This window comes from Panthera uncia, assembly GCF_023721935.1.
Source record: "Panthera uncia isolate 11264 chromosome B3 unlocalized genomic scaffold, Puncia_PCG_1.0 HiC_scaffold_1, whole genome shotgun sequence".
Classification (NCBI taxonomy): domain Eukaryota; kingdom Metazoa; phylum Chordata; class Mammalia; order Carnivora; family Felidae; genus Panthera; species Panthera uncia.
Window position 1 is genome coordinate 116,152,128 of NW_026057582.1, and position 25,935 is coordinate 116,178,062.

The window sequence follows — 25,935 nt, forward strand, 5'->3', positions numbered from 1 at the left end:
CGCATCAGATACTTCATGGACAGCCCCAAGCCTGCTTGAGATTCTCTCCCTCCCTCTTTCTCTGCCTCTCCCCACTCACACACACACTCTCTCTCAAATAAATACACATAAAGAATGGATGTTGTATTTTGTGAAATGCTTTCTTCTCCATCTACTGACTTGATCATATGGTTTTTATTCTTCGTTTTATTAATGTGGTATATCATGTTGATTGATTTGAGAATATTGAACCAGCTCTGCAGCCCTGGAATAAATCCCACTTGATCATGATGAATAATTCTTTTAATGTACTAGTGGATTCAGTTTGCTAGTATCTTGTTGAGAATTTTTACATCCATGTTCTTCAGTGGGGTCTTTCTGGGTTTGAAATCAAGGTGATGATTACAGACTCATTATAGAATGAGTCTCGAAGTTTTCCTTCCATTTCTATTTTTAGGAACATTTTGAGAAGAACAGGTAGTAACTCTCCGTTAAATGTCTGGTAGAATTCCCCTGGGAAGCCATCAAGTCCTGGGTTTTTGTTTCTTGGCAGATTAAAAAAAATTTTTTTTTAATGTTTATTCATTTTTGAGAGAGAGAGACAGAGCATGAGCAGGGAAGGGGCAGATAGAGAGGGAGACACAGAATCTGAAGCAGACCCCAGGCTCTGAGTTGACAGCAGAGAGCCTTACGTGGGGCTCGAACTCATGAACCATAAGATCATGACCTGAGCCAAAGTCAGAAGCTTAACCAACTGAGTCATCAAGGCACCCCTCTTGGGAGATTTTTGATTAGTGTTTCAATTTCCTTGCTGGTTATGGGTGTTCCAATTTTCTATTTTTTCTTGTTTCAGTTTTGGGAGTTTGTATGTTTCTAGCAATTTATCCATTTATTCCAGGTTGTTGGCATATATTTTTTCATAATATTCTAATTGTTTGCAGTTCTGAGGTATTGGTTGTGATCTCTCCCTTTTTATTTGTGATTTTAATTTCTTGGGGTCCTATCTCTTTTCTTTTTGATAAGTCTGGCTAGAGGTTTGTCAATTTTATTAATTCATTTGAAGACCCAGCTCTTACTTTCATTGATCTGTTCTGGTTTTATTTCTTGTTTCTACAGTGTTTATTTCTACTCTAGTCTTTATTATTACCCTTCTTCTGCTGCCTGTAGCCTTATTTTCTGTTCCTTTTCTAGCTCCTTTAAGTGTAAGGTTAAGTTGTGTATTTGAGACCTTTCTTTCTTCTTGAGGTAGGCCTGTATTACAATATACTTCCCTCTTATGACCACCTTTGCTGCAATCCCAAAAGTTTTTGACTGTCATGATTTCATTTGCTTCCATGTAATTTTTTATTAGGTCTTTAATTTCCTGGTTAACCCATTCATTCATTAGTAGGATTTTCTTTAACTTCCATGTATTTGTGGTCTTTCCGAATTTTTTCTGGTGGGTGACTTCAAATTTCATAGCGTTGTGGTCTGCATATATGCACAGTATGATCTCAGTCCTTTTGTACTTGTGGGGGGTTGATTTTATCTTTTTTAAAAAGTAGGCTTCATGCCCAATGCAGGGCTTGAACCCACAACACTGAGATCAAGACCTGAGCTGAGATCAAGAATTGGATGCTTAACTGGATAAACCACCCAGGATCCCCATGTGGAGGGTTGATTTATGAACCAGTATGTGATCTATTCTGGGTATTGTTCCATGTGTACTCACAGAGAATATGTATTCTGCTGCTTAAGGATGGACTGCTCTGAATATATTTGTTGAGTCCATCTGGTCCAATGGATCACTGAAAACAATTGTTTCCTTGCTGATTTTCTGCTTAGATGATCTGTCCATTGCCGTAAGTGGGATGTTAAAGTCCCTTACTATTATTGTGTCATCAGTGAATTTTTGTTATTGATTTATATATTTGGGTTCTTTCAAGTTGGGGGAATAAATACTTACAATTGTTAGGTGTTCTTGATGGACAGACCCCCTTAATTATGATATAATGCCCTTCCTCGTCTCAAGTTGAGTCTTTGGTTTAAAATCTACTTAAAATTGGGTATAAGTATGGCTACTCTGGCTTTCTTTTGCCATACATAAGCATGATAGATGGTGCTCCATCCCCTCCCTTTCAGTCTGCAGGTGTTTTTAGGTCTAAAATGAGTCTTCTAGGCTTCTGTGAAGATGGCGGCATAGGAGGACACTGGGCTCACCGCATCCTGGGGATCACTTATATTCCAACCACACCTGCCTAAATAACCCAGAAAACCGCCAGAAGACTAGCAGAACGGACTCTCCAGAGCCAAGTGTAGACGAGAGGCCCATGGAAGAGGCTAGGAAGGGCGGAGAGGCGGTGAGTGCTACACAGACTGGTGGGAGGGAGCCGGACGGAGGGGCAGCCCGCCGGCAAAGCAGAGCCCAAGTCTAGCTTGCAAAAACGGAGGGGCCGGGTGGAATGTGTTCTGATAGCAAGTGGGACTTAACATCCGGAAGGTTGTAAGTTAACAGATCTGCTCAGAGAACGGGAGGGCTGGAGGACAACGGGAGGGAGAGTTGTTGAGCCCCGGACAACAGAGCGCAACTTGGCGGGGAACAAAGGCGCTCGCCAGTGCCATCTCCCTCGCCCATCCACCAGCCAAAATACCAAAGGGAACCAGTTCCTGTCAGGGAACTTGCTTACACCACGTAAACACCCAACGCTTCTGGGATCCAACCCTCTGGCACGTCTGACTCTCTCTCAGTGCTGCAGGGCTCCTCCAGAAGCGGATTTCCGAAGGAAAAGCAAGATGAGCCTGCCCCTCCTGCCCCTGTGCACCGCAGCTAATATGCCAGATTCCCAGCACCACCAGCCTGGCAGTGTGCAAGTAGCAAAGACGGGCCACGCCACCCCACAGGGAATCCCGCCCCTAGGAGTGGGGAAGAGAAGGTACACACCAGTCTGACTGTGGCCCCAGCGGTGGGCTGGGGGCAGACATCAGGTCTGACTGCGGCCCCGCCCACCAATGCAAGTTATTCAAGACAGCACAGGGGAAGTGCCCTGCGGTTCCGCACCACTCCAGGGACTATCCAAAATAATGAAACGGAAGAATTCACCTCAAAAGAATCTCCAGGAAATAACGACAGCTAACGAACTGATCAAAAAGGATTTAAACAATATAACAAAGTGAATTTAGAATAATAGTCATAAAATTAATCGCTGGGCTTGAAAACAGTATAGAGGACAGCAGAGAATCTCTTGCCACAGAGATCAAGGGACTAAGGAACAGCCAGGAGGAGCTAAAAAATGCTATAAATAAGCTGCAAAATAAAATGGAGACGACCACAGCTCGGATTGAAGAGGCAGAGGAGAGAATAGGTGAACTGGAAGATAAAATTATGGAAAAAGAGGAAGCTGAGAAAAAGAGAGATAAAAAAATCCAGGAGTATGAGGGGAAAATTAGAGAACTAAGTGATGCACTAAAGAGAAATAATCTATGCATAATTGGTATTCCAGAGGAGGAAGAGAGAGGGAAAGGTGCTGAAGGTGTACTTGAAGAAATAATAGCTGAGAACTTCCCTTTTCTGGGGAAGGAAAAAGGCATTGAAATCCAAGAGGCACAGAGAACTCCCTTCAGATGTAACTTGAATCGATCTTCTGCATGACATATCATAGTGAAACTGGCACAATACAAGGATAAAGAGAAAATTCTGAAAGCAGCTAGGGATAAACGTGCTCTAACATATGAACGGAGACCGATAAGACTAGTGACGGATCTCTCTACTGAAACCTGGCAGGCCAGAAAGGAATGGCAGGAAGTCTTCAATGTGATGAACAGAAAAAATATGCAGCCGAGAATCCTTTATCCAGCAAGTCTGTCATTCAGAATAGAAGGAGAGATAAAGGTCTTCCCAAACAAACAAAAACTGAAGGAATTCATCACCACTAAACCAGCCCTACAAGAGATCCTAAGGGGGATCCTGTGAGACAAAGTACCAGAGACATCACTAAAAGCATGAAACCTACAGACATCACAATGACTCTAAACCCATATCTTTCTATAATAACACTGAATATAAATGGACTAAATGTGCCAATCAAAAGACATAGGGTATCAGAATGGATAAAAAACCAAGACCCATCTATTTGCTATCTACAAGAGACTCATTTTATTTTATTTTATTTATTTATTTTTTTAAGAGACTCATTTTAGAACTGAGGACACTTTCAGATTGAAAGTGAGGGGATGGAGAACTATCTATCATGCTACTGGAAGTCAAAAGAAATCTGGAGTAGCCATACTTATATCAGACAAACTAGACTTTAAATTAAAGGCTGTAACAAGAGATGAAGAAGGGAATTATATAATAATTACAGGGTCTATCCATCAAGAAGAACTAACGATTATAAATGTCTATGCGCCAAATATGGGAGCCCCCAAATATATAAAACAATTACTCACAAACATAAGCAACCTTATTGACAAGAGTGTGGTAATTGCAGGGGACTTTAATACCCCACTTACGGGAATGGAGAGATCATCTAGACCATGGTCAATAAAGAAACAAGGGCTCTGAATGATACATTGGATCAGATGGACTTGACAGATATATTTAGAACTCTGCATCCCAAAGCAACAGAATATACTTTCTTCTCGAGTGCTCATAGATCATTCTCCAAGATAGATCACATACTGGGTCACAAAACAGCCCTTCATAAGTATACAAGAATTGAGATCATACCATGCATACTTTCAGACCACAATGCTATGAAGCTTGAAATCAACCACAGGAAAAAGTCTGGAAAACCTCCAAAAGCATGGAGGTTAAAGAACAGCCTACTAAAGGATGAATGGGTCAACCAGACAATTAGAGAAGAAATTAAAAAATATATGGAAACACGCGAAAATGAAAATACAACAATCCAAACGCTTTGGGATGCAGCAAAGGCAGTCCTGAGAGGAAGATACATTGCAATCCAGGCCTATCTCAAGAAACAAGAAAAATCCCAAATACAAAATCTAACAGCACACCTAAAGGAAATAGAAGCAGAACAGCAAAGACACCCCAAGCCCAGCAGAAGAAGAGAAATAATAAAGATCAGAGCAGAAATAAACAATATAGAATCTAAAAAAATTGTAGAGCAGATCAATGAAACCAAGAGTTGTTTTTTTTGAAAAAATAAACAAAATTGAAGCCAGACTTCTCACAAAGAAAAGGGAGATGACCCAAATAGATAAAATCATGAATGAAAATGGAATTATTACAACCAATCCCTCAGAAATACAAGCAATTATCAGGGAATACTATGAAAAATTATATGCCAACAAATTGGACAACCTGGAAGAAATGGACAAATTCCTAAACACCCACACTCTTCCAAAACTCAATCAGGAGGAAATAGAAAGCTTGAACAGACCCATAACCAGCGAAGAAATTGAATCAGTTATCAAAAATCTCCCAACAAATAAGAGTCCAGGACCAGATGGCTTCCCAGGGGAGTTCTACCAGATGTTTAAAGCAGAGATAATACCTATCCTTCTCAAGCTATTCCAAGAAATAGAAAGGGAAGGAAAACTTCCAGACTCATTCTAGGAAGCCAGTATTACTTTGATTCCTAAACCAGACAGAGACCCAGTAGAAAAAAGAACTACAGGCCAATATCCCTGACGAATATGGATGCAAAAATTCTCAATAAGATACTAGCAAATCGAATCCAACAGCTTATAAAAATAATTTTTCACCATGATCAAGTGGGATTCATTCCTGGGATGCAGGGCTGGATCAACATTCGCAAATCAATCAATGTGATACATCACATTAATAAAAAAAGATAAGAACCATATGATCCTGTCAATCGATGCAGAAAAAGCATTTGACAAAATTCAGCATCTCTTCTTAATAAAAACCCTTGAGAAAGTCGGGATAGAAGGAACATACTTAAACATCATAAAAGCCATTTATGAAAAGCCCACAGCTAATATTATCCTCAGTGGGGAAAAACTGACAGCTTTCCCCCTGAGATCAGGAACACGACAGGGATGTCCACTCTCACCGCTGCTGTTTCACATAGTGTTGGAAGTGCTAGCATCAGCAATCAGACAACAAAAGGAAACCAAAGGCATAAAAATTGGCAAAGATGAAGTCAAGCTTTCACTTTTTGCAGATGACATGATATTATACATGGAAAATCCGACAGACTCCACCAACAGTCTGCTAGAACTGATACATGAATTCAGCAAAGTTGCAGGATACAAAATCAGTGTACAGAAATCAGTTGCATTCTTATACACTAATAATAAAGCAACAGAAAGACAAATAAAGAAACTGATCCCATTCACAATTGCACCAAGAAGCATAAAATACCTAGGAATATATCTAACCAAAGATGTAAAAGATCTGTGTGCTGAAAACTATAGAAAGCTTAGGAAGGAAATTGAAAAAGCTACAAAGAATTGGAAAAACATTCCGTGCTCATGGATTGGAAGAATAAATATTGTTAAAATGTCAATACTACCCAAAGCTATCTACACATTCAATGCAATCCCAATCAAAAATGCACCAGCATTCTTCTCGAAGCCAGAACAAGCAATCCTAAAATTCATACGGAACCACAAAAGGCCCCAAATAGCCAAAGTAATTTTGAAGAAGACCAAAGCAGGACGCATCACAATCTCAGACTTAGGCCTCTACTACAAAGCTGTAATCATCAAGACAGCATGGTACTGGCACAAAAACAGACACACAGACGAATGGAATAGAACAGCAAGCTGAGAACTAGACCCACAAAAATATGGCCAACTAATCTTTGACAAAGCAGGAAAGAATATCCGATGGAAAAAAGACAGTCTCTTTAACAAATGGCGCTGGGAGAACTGGACAGCAACATGCAGAAGAATGAAACTAGACCACTTTCTTACACCATTCACAAAAATAAACTCAAAATGGATAAAGGACCTGAATGTGAGACAGGAAACTATCAAAACCCTAGAGGAGAAAGCAGGAAAAGACCTCTCTGACCTCAGCCACAGCAATTTCTTACTTGACACATTCCCAAAGGCAAGGGAATTAAAAGCAAAAATGAGGGGCGCCTGGGTGGCTCAGTCGGTTGGGCGTCCAACTTCGGCTCAGGTCATGATCTCACAGTCCTTGAGTTTAAGCCCCGCGTCAGGCTCTGTGCTGACAGCTCAGAGCCTGGAGCCTATTACAGATTCTGTGTCTCCCTCTCTCTCTGACCTTCCCCCATTCATGCTCTGTCTCTCTCTGTCTCAAAAATGAATAAACGTTAAAAACAATTTTTTTAAAAGCAAAAATGATCTATTGGGGCCTCATGAAAATAAAAAGCGTCTGCACAGTAAAGGAAATAATCAACAAAACTAAAAGGCAACCAACGGGATGGGAAAAGATATTTGCAAATGACATATCAGACAAAGGGCTAGTATCCAAAATCTATAAAGAGCTCACCAAACTCCACACCTGAAAAACAAATAATACAGTGAAGAAATGGGCAGAAAACATGAATAGACACTTCTCTAAAGAAGACATCCGGATGGCCAACAGGCACATGAAAAGATGCTCAGCATCACTCATCAGGGAAATACAAACCAAAACCACACTCAGATATCACCTCACGCCAGTCAGAATGGCCAAAATGAACACATCAGGAGACTATAGATGCTGGAGAGGATGTGGAGAAACAGGAAACCTCTTGCACTGTTTGTGGGAATGCAAACTGGTGCAGCCACTCTGGAAAACAGTGTGGAGGTTCCTCAGAAAATTAAAAATAGACCTACCCTATGACCCATAGCACTGTTAGGAATTTACCCAAGGGATACAGGAATACTGATGCATAGGGGCACTTGTACCCCAATGTTTATAGCAGCACTCTCAACAACAGCCAAATTGTGGAAAAAGACTAAATGTCCATCAACTGATGAACGGATAAAGAAACTGTGGTTTATATACACAATGGAGTACTACGTGGCAATGAGAAAGAATGAAATATGGCCCTTTGTAGCAACGTGGATGGAATTGGAGAGTGTGCTGCTAAGTGAAATAAGCCATACAGAGAAAGACAGCTACCATATGTTTTCACTCTTATGTGGATCCTGAGAAACTTAACAGAAACCTATGGGGGAGGGGAAGGAAAAAAAAAAAAAAAGAGGTTAGAGTGGGAGAGAGCCAAAGCATAAGAGACTCTTAAATAAAACTGAGAACTGAGGGTTGATGGGGGTTGGGAGGGAGGGGAGAGTAGGTGATGAGCAGTGAAGAGGGCATCTTTTGGGATGAGCACTGGGTGTTGAATGGAAACCAATTTGACAATAAATTTCATATATTAAAAAAAATAAAGTAAAATGAGTCTTCTATAGGCATCGTGTAGATGGGTCTTGTTTTTTTTTTTTTTTGTTTTGTTTTGTTTTGTTTTGTTTTGTTAATCCATTCTGATACCCTATGTCTTTTTATTGGAGCATTTAGTCCATTTACATTCAGGATGATTACTGAAAGATAGAAGTTTTGCCATTGGGTTACCTGTAAAGTTGGTGCTTCTATTGATGTTCTCTGTTCCTTTCTAGTCTTTGTTGCTTTTGGTCTCCCCCTCTTGCCCCCTGCCCCACTCAAAGAGTCCCCTTTAAAATTTCTTCCCTGATTGGTTTAGTGGTCACAAACTCCTTTAGTTTTTACTTGTCTGGGAACTCTTTATCTCTCCTTCTATTCTCAATGACAGCCTTGCTGGATAAAGTATTCTTTTTTTTAATCAAAAGGAATAACAAGCGAATTTATTATTTACTTATTACTGTATTTGTCGCTTGATAGATATCATGTAACCATTACTTTTATTAATATGTAATACACTTAAACATAAATGGCACAAAAAATGAATAAAACATAAATGTGACTATATATATATTTCCAAAGTTTATATCCATTAAAGAACCTCAGAATTAATCAACAGATTAGTACTCTATTCCTGTTTTGATAGTTGAATATATTTTTCTTTTTAGTCTGCTATCTTAAGAGGCTGTTAAATTATAAAGTAGGTATCGTAAAGACAGTAATTTTGTGATCAAGAAAAAATATTTAAAGAATTTTGAGTGGGGGGCACCTGGGTGGCTCAGTTGATTGAGCCTCTGATTCTTGATTTCAGCTCAGGTCATGATCACATGGTTCATGATATACAGCCCTGCACTGGGGACTGCCTGTGATTCTCTCTCTTCCTCTCTGCTCCACCTCGCTCATGCTTGCTTGCTCTCTCTGTCTCTCTCTCTCTCTCAAAATAAATAAACAGGGAGGAGCTGTTGGATAAATAATTTTTATGTGTTGGAATGTTAAATCTTGATTTAAACCCTGCTTGTTCCATGTTCTCAATCCTTGCCCAGAATCACCTGAGCCACACAGGAAGATCAGCAAGGCGCTGTGTGCTGGCAACACCATGCAACGCTGCAACCGAATTGAATCCAATGCAGCCGCCATTGCTGCCGCCCAAGGAGTTTTGTTTGGATAAAGTATTCTTGATTGCATATTTTTCCTTTTCAGCATGAATATATCCTGCCACTCCTTCTTGGCCAGCCAAGTTTCTGTGGACATATCTGCTGTGAACCTGATCTGTCTTCCCTTGTAGGTTAAGGATTTTTTTTTCTGTTGATGCTTTCAGGATTCTTTCCTTGATGTATTTTGTGAATTTGTCCATGATATACTTTGGCGATAGCCAGTTTTTGTTGAATTTAATGGAAGGTCTCTGCATTTCTTGGATTTTGATGTCTATGCTCTTCCCCAGATTAGGGAAGTTTTCAGCTATAATTTGCTCACATAAACCTTCCGCCCCTTTTTTTCTCTCTTCATCTTCTGAGACTCTTATGATACAAAAGTCACGGAGTTCCGTAAGTCTGTCTTCGTGATCCATTACCTTTGTTTCCATCTTCTTTTCAGAATCATTATTTTCCATAATTTTATCTTTTATATCACTAATTCCTTTCTCTGCTTCATGTGTCCTTGCTGTTATGCAATCCATTTGGGTCTGCATCTTAGTTATAGCGTTTTTATTTTTGGCCTAAATTTAATCTCTTATCTCTGCAGTAAGGGATTCTCTAGTCTTCTATGATTTTTTAAATCCTACCTCAGATATCTTACTTATATCTGTATTAATTGAATCCCTGGCTGTCATTTCTTCACGTTGTTTCTTTTGGGGCAAATTCCTCTGTCGTCATTTTGGAGGAAAAAACATAATAATAAAATAAAATAAAAATTAGAAAAAAAAGGATGCTAGATCCTAGATGTGTTTTGGTCTGCTTGTTAAGAGAAGCTTGAGAGAAAAAAAGTAAAATTTTTAAAAAAAATCTGCTTTTTCTGTATTCAAGAAAAAAAAAAAAAAAAAAGAAAAAACAAAAAGCCAGATCTGGTTTCCCCTAGAGCTGATACTTTGCAGCACTCTGTGATCAGCAGACTTAGTGCATGAGAGGGGGTTATGTTGGTTTTCTGGGAGAGTGGCCTGCTGCTCTCATTCTCAGGTATATTTGCCCTAGTGGAGATGTGCCTGGAGGATCCGGGGGTGGGGGTGGGGGGGGTGGAGCTTGGTGTAATGTGTCTGTTCTCTGCTTGGTGGTGCTGTTTAGCTCACTGAGGTTGATTAGTGATAGTGGGCTAGGGGTGAAAATGGTTTCATCCCCCTCTCTAGTCTCTGAAGCAGAAAGTTCCAGCCCTCACAGACACACATATGATCCCCTCTGCTCTGTCCCTGGTGTCCTTGACCAGGCTATCCGCTTGCCTAGGCGTGGCAATCTTGTGTTTTATACCTCAGGTGCAGCTGTGTTTCAAAACTTCACACTTCAGACAATGCACTGCTTGAACCCACTGCCTGATCCTGAGGGAGGTTCTTGACGCACTGTGGCTGGTACCAGCTTTTTACAGAAAACAGAACTGTGCAGCAGAAGTGGCCTGAAGTTTATGGTAAACCACAAAACACAAGGAGCACTAGGGTATGCTGCCCTCAGCTGACACCTTTGTTCCTATACTGGTGAACAGGGCCACCCCACTAGGTCTTTTGTGCATGAAGAGGCCCTATCACCGCTTCCAAATGCACTCCAAGCAGGGGAGCCACTTCTCCCCATGCAGTGAAGGGGATCCTCAGACCATGCTGCCTGCACCTTGGGCTCTGCCCTGCTTCCTTACCAGAGCACCACCAGGCACTGAATTCCAAAGTTTCAGATTCTGTGCTGTCTATTTATTTTTAAATTATTTTTAATTTTTAGAAAGAGAGACACACACACACACAAGCCAGGGAGAGGAGCAGAGAGAGAGAAAGAATCTTAAGCAGGCTCCACTCTAAGTGCACAGCCAACATGGGGCTTAATCCCACAACCCTGGGAATATGATCTGAGCCTAAATCAATGGTCAGATGCTCAACTGACTGAGCCACCCAGGTGTCCTTGCACTCTGCCATTTATAAAAACCTGGTGGTATGGAAACCCTCTTCTTTTTCCATGTCAACGGTTTTGGGAAACAGTTTCATTTGCAATCCCTTGCACATTTTTATGCCCCCTCCAACCTACCTCTCTGCAATCAGGGCTCCCTCCCCGCATCAGCAGCTGAGCCTCTTTTCTCCCAAAAGTCAACTCTCTGCAGTTCCTACCTCCATGGGTTGTTGGTTCTGCTTGTAGATGAGAAGCTTTGTTTTCTAAGACTTTTGACTGATTTCTTGGATGTTCAGAATGATTTGGTATTTATCTAGCTGTTTGCAGGAGGAAGCAAGCATAAGGCTGCCCTACTCCTCTGCCGTCTTAACCAGCATATAGTTTTTCATAATATTCTCTTATGATTGTTTGTACTTCTGTGGTGTTGGTTGTTTCTCCTCTCCCATTTGTGATTTTCTTTATTTGGGTCCTTTCTCTTTACTCTTTGATGACTGGCTAGGGGCTTACCAATTGTAATTTTTTAAATTATTTTTTATTTAATTTATTTTTTAAATTTACATCCAAGTTAGATAGCATATAGTACAACAATGATTTCAGGAGTAGATTCCTTAATGCCTCTTACCCATTTAGCCCATCCCCCCCCACACCGCCTCCAGTAACCCTCTGTTTGTTCTCCATATTTATGAGTCTCTTATGTTTCGTCCCAATCCCTGTTTTTATATTGTTTTTGTTTCCCTTCCCTTCCTTTCTGTTTTGTATCTTAAAGTCGTTATATGAGTGAAGTGATATTTGTCTTTCTCTAATTTCGCTTAGCATAATACCCTCTAGTTCCATCCACATAGTTGCAAATGGCAAGATTTCATTCATTTTTATTGCAAAGTAATACTCCATTGTATATATATACTACAACTTCTTTATCCATTCATCCATTGATGGACATTTGGGCTCTTTCCATATTTTGCCTATTGTTGATAGTGCTGCTATAAAGGGGGTGCATGTGTCCCTTCGAAACAGCATACCTGTACCCCTTGGATAAATACCTAGCAGTGCAACTGCTGGGTCATAAGGTAGTTCTATTTTTAATTTTTTGAGGAACCTCCATAATGTTTTCTGGAGTGGCTGCACCAGCTTGCATTCCCACCAGCAGTGTAAAGAGATCCTCCTTCTCTGCATCCTTGCCAACATCTGTTGTTGTTGGGATTGTTAATGTTATCCATTCTGACAGGTGTGATGTTGTATCTCATTGTGGTTTTGATTTGTATTTCCCTGATGATGAGTGATGAGCATTTTTCATGTGTCAGTTAACCATCTGGATGTCTTCTTTGGAGAAGTGTCTATTCATGTCTTTTGCTCATTTCTTCACTGGATTGTTTGTTTTTTGGGTGTTGAGTTTTATAAATTCTTTATAGATCTTGGATACTAACCCTTTATCTGATATGTTGTTTGCAAATATCTTCTCCCATTCTGTCAGTTGCCCTTCAGTTTTGCTGATTGTTTCCTTCGCTGTGCAGAAGCTTTATATCTTGATAAAGTCCCAATAGTAGTTCATTTTTGCTTTTGTTTCCCTTGCTTCTGGAGACGTGTTGAGTAAGAAGTTGCTGCGGCCAAGATCAAAGAGGTTTTTGCCTGCTTTCTCCTTGAGGATTTTGATGGCTTCCTGTCTTACGTTTCAGTCTTTCATCCGTTTTGAGTTTATTTTTGTGTATGGTGTAAGAAAGTGGTTCAGGTTCATTCTTCTGGATGTCACTGACCAGTATTACCAGCACCACTTGCTGAACAGACTGTCTTCATTCTATTGGATATTCTTTCCTGCTTTGTCAAAGATTAGTTGGCCATACATTTGTGGGTCTATTTCTGGGTTCTCTATTCTGTTCCATTGATCTGAGCTTCTGTTTTTCTGCCAGTACCATAGTGTCTTGATGATTATAGCTTTGTAATACAGCTTGAAGTCCAGGATTGTGATGCCTCCTGTTTTGGTTTCTTTTTCAAGATGGCTTTGGCTATTCAGGGTCTTTTCTGGTTCCATACAAATTTTAGGATTATTTGTTCTAGCTCTGTGAAGAATGCTGGTGTTATTTTGATAGGCATTGCATTGAATATGTAGATTGCTTTGGGTAGTATTGACATTTTAGCAATATTTGTTCTTCCTATCAAGGAGCATGGAATATTTTTCCATTTCTTTGTGTCTTCTTCAATTTCTTTCATAAGCTTTCATAGTTTTCAGTGGACAGATCTTTCACCTCTTTGGTTACATTTATTCCTAGGTATTTTATGGTTTTGGTGTGTAATTTTTTCAAAGAAAAAGCTGGTTTCACTGATCTGTTCTGCTCGTTTTTTAGTTTTTATATCATCTATTTCTGCTCTATCTTTATTATTTCCTTCCTTCTGATGGCTTTAGGCCTAATTTGTTGTTCTTTTTCTACCTCCTTTAGGTGTAAGGTTAGGTTTTTTATTTGGGATTTTTTTTTTTTTTGCTTCTTGAGGTAGGCCTGTATTGCTACCTACCTACCTCTTAGGACCACTTTTGCTGCATCCCAAAAGTTTTGGGCCATTGTGTTGTAACTTTCATTTGTTTCCATGTAGTACTGTTTTCTTTCTTCCTTGATTTCCTGGTTGACCCATTGATTGTTCATCTACCTTCTGTTTCCATGAGTTCAGTTTTTTTTAGATTCCATATATCAATGATATCTATAGTATTAGTCTTCCACTAACTTATTTCACTTAGCATGATGCCCTGAAGTATTCATGTTTTTATAAATAGCAGAATTTTCCTTATAGTGATTTTCCTGTCTTTTTCAATAATATATCACGTCTTTTTTTTATCCATTCATTCATTGATGGACATTTAGTTTGTTTGCATACCTAACTATTGTGAACAATGCTGCAATGAACATGGCAGTGCAGACAGCTCCTTGAGATCTTGTTTTCATTTCCTTTGGATATATACCCAGCAGTGGGGCTGCTGCATCATGTGCTAGTTCTATTGCTAGTTTTTTGAGGAACCTCCACACTGTTTTCCATAGTGGCTATACCAATTGACATTACCGCCAATAAAACACCAGTGTTCCCTTTTGTTAATGCCCTTCCTAATACTTGTTACCTCGTAGTTTTTTTGTTTGTTTGTTTGTTTTTGATAATAGTATTTCTAACAGGAGGGAGGGGATATCTTACTATTGATTTGATTTACATTTCCCTAGTGTTAGTTCTGTCAAGCACTTTCTTGTAACTGTTGGCCATTTGTACATATTCCTTGGAAAAATGTCTATTCATATTCTGTGCAAATTTTTAAATCATATTGTTTGTGTTTGCTGTTGAGTTATAGTTCTTTATACTTTTTGGATATTAACCCCTTATTAGATACACGATTTGCAATATATATTCTCCCATTCTGTTGGCTGTCTTTTCATTTTGTTTCTTTTGCTGTGCAGCTTTTTAGTTTCATGTAGTCCCACTTATTAATTTTTGCTTTTGTTGTGTTTTAGTTTATATCCAAAAAATCATTGCTAAGACCAATGTCAAGGAGATTCCCCCCTATGTTTACTTCTAGAAATTTTATGGTTTCAGGTCTTATGTTTAAGTCCTGAATACGTTTTAAATTAAATTTTGTGAGTGGTGTAAGAAAGCGGTCCAATTTCACACTTGTGCATGTGGTTATCCTATTTTCTGAACACAATTAATAGAAGAAACTATCCTTTTCCCTCTCCACTTGGTTCCCTTGTCAATGTTAGTTGACCATATATGTAAGGGCTTATTTTGGGGCTCTCATTGCTGTTCAACTGGTCTGTGGAATGGCCAATACCATACTGTAATGATTACTATTTTCATGCCAATAACATACTGTTGTGATTACTAGCTTTATATTCTAGTTTGCAGCCTGAAAGTGTGATGCCTCCAAATTTTTCTTTCATTCTCAAGGTTGCTTTGGCTTTTGCAGACCTTTGTAGTTCCATATACATTTTAGGATTATATTTCTGTATCTGTGAAAAAAGCCATTAAAATTCTGATAAGGACTGCACTTAATCTATAGATGGTTTTGCATAGTATCAACATTTAAACAATATTAATTATCCTAGCCCATGAATATGAGATTTCTTTCCATTTGTACGTGCCTTCAATTTCTTTCATCAAAATCTTGTAGTTTTCAGAGGGTTCAAGATGGTAACATAGAAAGACCCTGAACTCACATCTTTCCAGGGACACAGCAAATCTATACCTACATATAAAGCAATTCTTCCTGAAGAACTGAGGGTTGACTGAATAGCTTCTGCACAACAAAGGATAGAGGGACCACACAGCAACTGGCAAAAGAGACAGAGGCATGGTAAACAAGGAAACCCCACCCCTGATGCTACAAACTATAGTGGGAAAGAATAGCACTAGGGGACCTACCTGCATGCATATTCACCTGCCCTAGGACACAGAAAAAAAAGCTATGGCTTAAAGGGAAACTAGAATTGAAGTGAAATAAGCCTGTAGCACTTGCCAAGTAGTAGAGAAACTGCTGGAACTCTCTCCAGGTTCAGAGGTACTTGTCAGCACCACTGTTTATGTTCACCTTCCACCTTGAAACCACAGATCGGAGTAGGGTGCAGGTGCCTGAGCTGGCATGCCACCTCAATGAGCACCAGGCCTCTAGCTCACACCAACCCCAGCATATGCCCCAAGGCAGTCCCTAGAATGATGCCTATAAGGGCTCTGTCTCCACAAGGAGGCCCCCATACTGATGCCTGCTCAAGCTCCAGCCATCCCACTAACACTGCCCCAGTATGGTGGACATTGGGACTCCCCTGAAGTGCTCCCACTACAACTCTAGCCATCTCACCAAGGCAGCACAGGTACAAAGCTCCCAGAAAACCCCCAGCATGCATCTACTTCAGCTCTAGGTAGCCCTGATGCAGAACCCCCTGGATCACCAACCATCAGCCACATCAACTCAAGCTGACCCACAAAGGCACACCCTGCATGAACACCCCAGGACAGCCAGGCCTGTGCCCACTTCTGCACTAACTGTCCTACACTGTATGTTAACTAACTTGAGGATAAATAAATTTAAAAAAATATAAACAAACAAATAAATAAATAACGACCAGGAGACATACTGTTTCACCTAATTCATAGAAACAAACACAGAAAGCCAAACAAAATGAGGAGACATATAAATATGCTCCAAACAAAGGAATAAGAAAAACCTCATGAAAATAATTAAATGAAATGGAGATAAACAATCTACCTGATAAGGAATTCAAAGTAGTGGTCATGATGATGCTCAATGGACTTGAAAGAAAAATGGATGGGGGCACCTGGGTGGCTCAGTTGGTTAAACGTCTGACTTCAGTTCAGGTCATGATCTCACGAGCAGTGGGTCTGGGCCCTGTGCATCAGGCTCTGTGCTGATAGCTCAGATTCTCCCTCTCTCTCTGCCCTCTCCTACTTGCACTCTGTCTCTCTTTCTCTCAAAAAAAAAAAAGCTAAAAAATTTTTTTTAATAAAAATAAAAATGTACTCTTAAGTATTTGTTTGTTTTGGTACTATTTTATAATTGAATTGTTTCCTTAATTTTCATTTTTGGCTTGCCCACTGCTAGTATATACAGATACAATTAATTTTTTATATTGATCATATATATAGCAACCTTGCTGAACTTGTTTATTAGTTCTAACAGTTTCTTAGCAGGTCCTTAGGATTTTCCATACATAAGATCATGTCCTCTGCTAACAGAGATAGTTTGACACCTTCCTTTCCAATCCAGGTGTCTTTTAATTCATTTTTGTTCATTTAATTTGCTTGCCCAGCTACAGTGGCTAGAACCTTTAGTACAATGCTGAATATAAGTGGCAAAAGTAGATGGCTTTTTCCTGATCTTAGGGGGAAATCATCCAGTCTTTAACCATTAAATATGATGTTAGCTGAGGGTGGGGGTGGGGGAGGGGGATTCACAGAGGTCCTTCGCCAGGTTAGGAAGTTACCCTCTATTTCTAGCATATTGATTGCTTTCATCATGAAGGGGTACTGAATTTTATAAAAGGATTTTGCTATGTCTATTGACATGTATTTATTCTATTGATGAGGTGTATTAACTAATTTACACTGATGCTAAATCTATCTTGCATTCTTGAGATAAATCCCACTTGGTCATACTGTATAATCCTTTTTATATATTGCTGAATTTAAATTAGCTAGTGTTTTGTTGAGGATATCTGCATATACGTTAATAAGAGAATGGTTTACAGTTTTCTTTTCTGCTGATTTCTTTGGTTTTCTTACCAGGGTAATATTGCCTTATAGACTGAGTTGGGAAGGGTTCCCATCTCTCCTATTTTTGGGAAAAGTTTGTAAAGAATTCTATTAATTCTTCTCTAAATGCTTGAAAGTACTCACCTCAAGTGAAACCACCGCTACTGGAATTTTTCTTTGTTGGAAGTTTTTATATTACTAATTCAATCTCTTTACTTGTTGTAAGTCTATTCAGATTTTCTATTCTTAAAACATTTTCAGTAGTTTGAGTCTTTCTAGAAATGTGACCAATTCATCTAAGTTATCTAATTTGTTGACATACTGTTGTTTATCTTATTTGCTTATAATTTTTCTTTTTCTGTAGAGCTGGTGGCAATATCCCTCTTTTGTTTCTGATTTTAGTAATTTCAGTCTTTGTCAATCTAGCTGAAGGGTTATCAATTTGTTGATCTTTTTAAAGAACAACCTTTGGGTTTTGCTGCTTTTCACTGTTGTATTTCTGTTCTCTATTTCATTTATTTCGGTGATTTTGCTTTCTGATTTCATTCTATTGCAATCAAAGAAAGTATTTTGTATGGTTTCAATACTTTCACATTTATTGATGATTATTTTTATTGCCTAGCATATGGTCTATGCCAGAAAATGTTCCATATATACTTAGGGAAATGTGAATTCTACTGTTGGGTGGAGTGTTCTCTCTGCCCTTCCCCCACTCACGCTCTCTCTCTCTCTCTCAAAAATAAACATTAACATTTTTTTCAAAAAATCCCTTATATCATAGCTTTAATTACTGACATATTTAACTTAAATCTTTTTCCATTTTATTTTTTTATTGTAGTAAGTGAAACTTTTCATTTTTATTACTTCAAACTTTAGACACTTCTTATCCTTTCAACATCTGAAAGATACTCTTTTTTTCAAGTTGTAAAAATAAAATTTTTCTTATCCATGGGCCATAAACCATGGAAATATAGCTAACTTTTTTTCCCCTCCTCTTTTACAGATTAAACCTCCATCACACATACTATGGGTTGTGCTAAAGTAAAGATGCAAACTTATTCAGTAAAAATCAGAGATAGAAAATGTCTACAGCTATATGTAATGGATTACTGGGTACATTAACTCATTGGATTTGCCACAGTTTTACACCGAACGCTGAACTCTGCACTACTGAGCAGGTTGACATACTTCAATATATCACATAATTCACATGAGTCATGCACTGCAATAGTATCAACAAACCATTCAATGTTGTATTTGCCTCTATTTCCACACTTGATGGCCATCCAGTATATAATGCTTTATTCACTTATTTTGATGGTTCTATGATTTAAATTGATGTTCCTACAAATTGCTTACCAGTTTTCCCAATATAATTTAAAGGAAAAAAAACCCTCTCTCTTTTAGACTAGAGACATGACTGTTAAATGCAGTTTCCAATACTAGACTAGATCCTGTGCTAGGAGGAAAAATGATGGCACAAATGAGAAACAATGGTATAAAAATAATGGTATAAATGGTAAAAATAAAGGTATAAAGAATAATGGTATAAAATAAGGGTATAAGGGGACAATTAACAAAATTGGAATATGGAAGGCAGATTAGACACATGTATTACAATGTTAAATTTATTGAAATTGATCATTGTACTATAGTTATTAAAGAATATTTGTGGGGTGCCTGGGTGGCTCAGTCAGTTAAGGTTCTGACTCTTGGTTTTGGCTCAGGTCATGATCTCATGGTTTTGTGAGTTCAAACCCCACATTGGGCTCCATGCTGACAGTGTAGAGCCTGCTTGGGATTCTCTGTCTCCCTACCTGCCCCTCATCCACTCACGCTGTCTCTGTCTCTCTCAAAATAAATAAATAAACTTATTTGTCATGTTAGGAAAGAATATTTGTCATGTTAAGAAATACAAACTGATGTGTTTAAAGGTGAAGAATCATGATAGAATACATAGTATTCTAGATCAAAAAAACCTCACAAAACAAACAAATAAAAAACCAAAGAAACACCACATTCATATAGAACAATGGTTCTCAACTAGGGATGATCTGCTTCCTCCCCAAGGACATTTGCAGTGTCTGGATATATTTGTGGGGGGGAGGGGTACTACTGGCATCTGATCAGTGGAGTCCACAATGCTACTAATAAGCGCCCTACAATGTACAAATCAGCCCTCACAACGAAGAATGATCTGGTCTCAAATGCCAACAATATTGAGGTTGAGAAATCTTGATGCAGAGAAAGCAACTGGTAGAGCAAAAGGGATAAAATAGCAACAATAGCTGTGTCTAGGTGAGCGTTATGAGTGTTGTTTTGATTATTCTTTTGTTTTAAAGTTTTTATTTAAATTCCAGTTAACAGTGTAGTATTAGTTTCAGGTGTACAATACAGTGTCTCAACCACTTACAGACTCCACCTGGTGCTCATCAAAAGGGCACACTTTAATCCCCATCACTTATTTAACCCATCACCTGTTTTGATTATTCTTTTTTTTTTTTTTTTCTTAAGTAGGCTCCACACCCAGCGTGGAGCCCAGCATGGAGCCCAGGGCAGGGCTTAGACTCACAACCCTGAGATAAAGACCTGAGCTTAGATCAAGAGTCAGACACTCAGCCAACCAGACACCCCCCCACCCTGAATTTTAATTATTCTTAATCTTGTAACTTTTATGTAATTTGGAAATTATTTCCAAATAAAAAGTGTTTTTAAACTTCTTTTATAATTTTTTTAATGTTTATTTATTTTGAGAGAGAGAGAGAGAGAGAGCGAGCATGTGAGTCAGGGAGGGGCACAGAGAGAGGGAGACAGAGAATCTGAAGCAGGCTCCAGGCTCTGAGCTGTCAGCACAGAGCCCGACACAGAGCTTGAACTCACAAGCTGTGAGATCATGACCTGAGCCCAAGTTGAACTCTTAACTGACTGAGAGCCCCAGGCACCCTAAACTTCTTTTATCATACACTGAGTCATTACAGAGAAAAGTGGACCTATTTTGGGGCTCTGTATTCTATTTCTAGTCCATCTCCTGAAGATTTGGAGAAGTGAACATTTCTGGTGAGGTGACTTAATAACTGCTAAAGTCCACAGAAACAGTTCTTTGGGTCTTAACTAAGCAAGGTATTTTAATATATGCATATTAAATGTGCAATGTGCAAAGATTCCAGGGTCAGATTATTTGCCTGATTTTTTTTTTCCAGGAGAACAAATCAGAGTGAGGTTGGGCTCTAGGAAGTTGGAGCAGTGATTCCCCAAAGTGAGCACCACTCATGCAATCCAAGCTCTTAAGGGCCATCCAGACACAAAGCAACATCAAGCCACATGTGATATTAGCCTTTTGGGATAAGAGCAACATCCTACAAACACATTTCCAAAGGTTAACCTCTAGAAAACACGTTTGTGCTTTCAGCCTACAGAATTTTAAAGCCTAATTAACTTTAAAGTACAATTTAAATGTAATCATAAGACACCCTTCTCTGAGAGGATTTGGGAGTCTGTCTGGAATGCAGCAGAATACCAATAAATAAATGAGTTAGAAACTTGGATTTTATTTCTCTTCTATTATATCTCTGTTTATTAATAACTTCTCCAAAGGTAAAACAGAATATAAATAGGTTCACAGGAGGATATGTATTAAGCTATTTAATAAATGTTTCATAAAATCATTTTTTTAGGTATGCCAAATGTAATAAAAAGACTCTACTTGTAATGCATGCTGGCTGGCAGCCTTCGAGCCCCCAGTCCTACCTTTTTCCCTTTGCCCCACATCTGGGCAACCTGATAAGAAAGCCTGCTCATACCCTTAGACCTTTGGTGTCCTCAGTCCCTGGCACTGGCAGAAATTTCAAACCACACAAGCCCCACCTGAGTGTGGGAACCTCCATCCCACTCACTTTCTAACAATAAAAACCCAAAGTCCCACCTCCCTCATTTCCCTCTGGACCAAAGAGAAACCCTTCTCCTAGGTGTGGGGATTCATGTGCTATTGATTGTTATGAGTCATGAACTCTATTTTACACCCATTGGTGCCCATGTGTCATTTGTCCCAACTCCATAATTTCCCAGGGTGGAGTGGGAGAATTGTCCAGTGTCTGGTAGAGGATTCTAGCTACCCAGATAAAACAGTAACTGACTAGTTTTGCTTAATGATTTCTCAGAATCACTTGTCAAGGCAGCAGGAAGACTCTAGTCTCTAAGTCTTCCAGGGCAAAGACCAGAAGAATGATAGGATCATACTTACTGATGTCCACACATAAGTTAGGGTCTGAAATATACCAAAGCAAATTTCTATGAGTAAGGTTAATAATTCACAAAACAAAATTGAAAGGATAAAATTAAACCATACAGAGTAGAATACTGAAGTTACAATTAGTTACAATTTTGCTTTTACTATTATAGAGACAATTAAAATGGAAAGTTTTTTTTAAACTACATGTTAAAAACAAAAACACAGACTCCCAGCTCTCACCCAAACGGCACTCCAAGGGCACCCAGTGGAGTCACCAGGACTGTGGGGACCGCCGTGTAAGCCAGGAAGTTTCCAATCTGGCCAACAGCCACTGTCAAGAGAATCACAAGGATAGCACTTGCAATTGCAGCTCTCTTTCAGCAATGATCAGAGTTTAATTGGGCAAGGAGCTGTTCTGAAAGGGCTATTTCTTCTCTATTACTTGTAAGGAAGCAAATGTGGAGCATTATTTGCATAATTAAGGGTCCTGAAGGCAGGGGAGAGCAGGCCCCAGAGTGTCACTGACCCAAACTGGAAGACTAGTTTCCTCTGTGGAAATTCCCAAACTAAATGGCATTGATTGACAGTAGGCGCAACAGAGTATATTTCCACTTTCCCCTTAACACATCCTTGTTTTACAACTAATCGCGTAGAATTTCTTGAGCCCCTTCAATGGCCTGGGACTTAACTCCAGTATAGACCACTGGGCCACAGTGACACGCTGCTGATATACCAGGTAGAAACACAACTGCCTGCATAGGACTGCATTCAGGGCTATACTAAGAGAGCTTAAAGATGAGCTCCTCAATAAAAGGAAATAATATCTGCTAGGTAACATCTTGCCTGAAAGGCAATGTGTGACAAATAAACCTCATAATATTGTTGAATTTTATAGTATAATTTTTCTTTATATATTTAGGGTTCTGAACTCTAATCTTATTAATTTTTATATGATAGCACATAACCTCTGCATGTGACCTCTTTTATCAGTCTGATTGAAGAAACTCTCCTTTGTAAAACAAATTACGTTCGACAAAACAAGAAATTTCACCAAGTGCCAACAGCCTGACTACAGATGAGTAAGCAGGAGCTATTTTAATTTCTTTGGAACCAGGACAGTCTGACCTGGACTAAATTCAGGGCTTATTGCAGGAAGTAGGACCCTCTACCTCCTCCCAACCGTGACTCCCACCCTGGTCCACAGTCCAAAGAATGCAGCCACACTCATTCCACCTCTGCAGTCCTGCTAGAGGAATGACTGATCTTAAGAAAGAAAGCACATCAAACTGTTCACCACACTGGGTACTTACTTGCAATTGTGCCTGCCCACCACACAATGTCTGTTAAATAGGAAGTACCTATGAAAGAGTGAGATAAAAAGGTCAGAAAAGTACAAAGCAAGAGGTTTACAAACTATATACTTTAAAAAAGGAACTTTTACTTGAAAATAAAATTGAAAAGAATATTGAATGCCATACTGCTTAGTCACCATTTTAAGAATCTTTAAGTTAGTCTATAAATAGCAGCATGAAAAACCACTAAAAGTGGCAAATACAGGTAATTTTTTGCAATGAACACAAGCTGACCCAAACAAGTCAAGCCTTTATTAAAGAAACATTTTTGAGCTCATCATGTGACCCAGAGTCACAAATATTCTTTGGCATGAAGTTTTATGTTGAAGTCCAGTTCTCTCATGCATTTACTGTAAGCCATTTATATGATAATTTTATTAGTATAGGCTTCAATGACTTGGTGCTTAAACAGGTTAGTCAATTTTCAAAATTTACCTTTCTCATATGGCTCTTTTTTCAACCATTTGGGCAGCAGACCTTTTCTCTCACTCAGTGATTTGACATTTTACACAGTTTCTTGTACTCTCTTAGGTTACCTTCATATACCCCATGTATAGTCAGACAGAACCATGAGCAGGTGCCCAGGCCTCCCCATCACATGGGTCCCTCCTTCCTGTACGAGGAACCTGCAGCAAGATGGTCTCCCAACCGTTGAGACACAGATTTGTCCCACTTCAGATATGTCAAAATGTTTGTCTGAGAGGTTTCTTCACTTCAGGTTATAGTACCTAATTCTAGAGTTTAGCCATTCTAATAGGTGTGAGATAATATCTTATTGTGGTTTTGATTTGCATTTCCCTGATGAGTGATGTTCAGCATCTTTCCATGTGTCTGTTGGCCACTTGTATGTCTTTTTAGGAAAAATGTCTATTCAGATCTTGTGTCCATTTTTTAACTATATTGGGGTTTTTTTTGGTGTTGAGTTGTGTAAGTTCTATAAAGATAACTTATATCTTAATATTTTGGATATTAACCCTTATCAGATATATCATTTGCAAATATATTCTCTCATTCAGTAGTAAATGATGTTACAATAGGGATGTAATGGGACAGATGGTAGCTATACTTACAGTGAACACAGCATAATGTATAAACTTGTCAAATCACTAAGTTGCACATCTGAAACGAATGTAACATTATGTTATCAGCTATACTCATTTAAAAGTAACTCTGTAGTTACCTTTATAGGGAAATTACTTTTTAAAAAATAAAGTACCTAATTCTAACTGGACATTCTAATTCTTAATAATTTAGTATAATGAACACAGGAAGTCAGTGATTCATGGAGGAACAGAATTACAGGTATTACAATATGTACTTGAAAACAGTGAAATGGGGCTAATAAGTAATGAGAATAGGAAGAATGGATGAGTTAAAATATCATCATTTGGCAACATCACAATAAAAACCAATTTAGCAAGAATCACTAATGGATACTAAAGCAAGTGGATAAAAGTTTGTTGAGGAATATAAGATTGCCACATAGTCTCCCTTAATCACCTCCATCAGTTTTTCATTAATTATTAAGAGAAAAACTTACCTTTACAGTACTCTATAGACCCTGACAGACATCACCTAACTAAGTGGCTCAAGTTATCATCAGCAATGGGACAAATCAATATTACATGCTTCCTGAGTGGATGCACTGAGAAGGATACAACATTATATCTGGTATTCCCGCCAAAGTGCATCACTTGAATTTAAATATGAGGAAACTGTGAAATAGACTATGAATTTGCTGGTTTGCACTCTAAAAAAAGGCAAGGTCCTGGGGCACCTGGTTGGCTCAGTCAGTTAAGAGTCCGACTTCGGCTCAGGTCATGATCTCACAGTTAGTGAGTTCAAGCCCCACGTCGGGCTCTGTGCTGACAGCTCAGGCTGACAGCCTGCTTCAGATTCTGTGTCTCCCTCTTTCTTGCCTTTCCCCTGCTTGTGCTCTGTCTCTCTGTCTCTGTCTCTCTCAAAAAATAAACATTAAAAAAATGTTTTAAAAGACAAGGTTCTAAAGACAAAGAAAGGCTAAAGAACGGTTGTAGATAAAAGAAAACTAAGACATGGTAACTCAACACATAAGATGCTAAATGAAAAAAAAAAAAACGTTGCTATAAAGGACAGTATTAGGGCAATTGGCAAAATCTAAATATGGACCGTTGTCAAGAAAAGACTTATAAAACCCATTTTCTTTCTACATGAGAATGTGACTCAAGGTTCACTTTCTGGTTCTAGGAAGCTGACAGCCATGTGGCCAGAGGATAACACTTAGAAATGACCTCTGATGGACAAATAGCACCTGACTGGAGGTCGGTGAACACCTGGTAGAGATCCTATTACTTGGACTCCCGAGTGCAATGCCTCTGGGAACAAGTATGTCTCCTGTGGGGCTTGGGAGCTTTGCCTCTGTGACTTTACCCTAGGGGGTACAAGGCTCATAAGGCAGGGCTGCTGTGGCATTGCCTACTGCAGCTCTGCCTCCAGGCCCCTGAGCCATGCTTTGCCTCTGCTGCCAACCTCCAGCAGGAGAGGGCACAGCACTAGCTATGGCTCCTGTCCTGTGTCCCTGAGTGTGTCTGAGGCAAATGTGGACCATACAGCTGAGCCTAAGAAAGCCCCTCCTAGTAAGCACTGTAGACTAGTTACCAGATATTAGTGCAAAATCCACGTTGAATTTCGTGAATGTGTTAATCACACTGTGTCTACTTAAAAGAATGCCCCAGTACCCCCCAAATACTTGCTATATTTAAGAAAAATTTTTTTTTAGTTTTTATTTTAAGT

The 25,935-nt window shown here is 39.1% G+C and overlaps 1 protein-coding gene across 1 annotated transcript in view; it reads right to left on the reverse strand.

The window, feature by feature from the left end:
- The window catches only part of NIPA1 (NIPA magnesium transporter 1), a 54,047-nt gene that overhangs the window by 22,778 nt on the left and 5,334 nt on the right, over positions 1-25,935 (reverse strand). Inside the window, exons 2-3 of the mRNA XM_049614146.1 lie at positions 23,122-23,224; positions 22,052-22,142 (exon numbers count right to left, since the gene is read on the reverse strand). Of these exons, the coding sequence (XP_049470103.1) occupies positions 22,052-22,142; positions 23,122-23,224 (194 nt within the window). The remainder of the gene's footprint in view (positions 1-22,051; positions 22,143-23,121; positions 23,225-25,935) is intronic.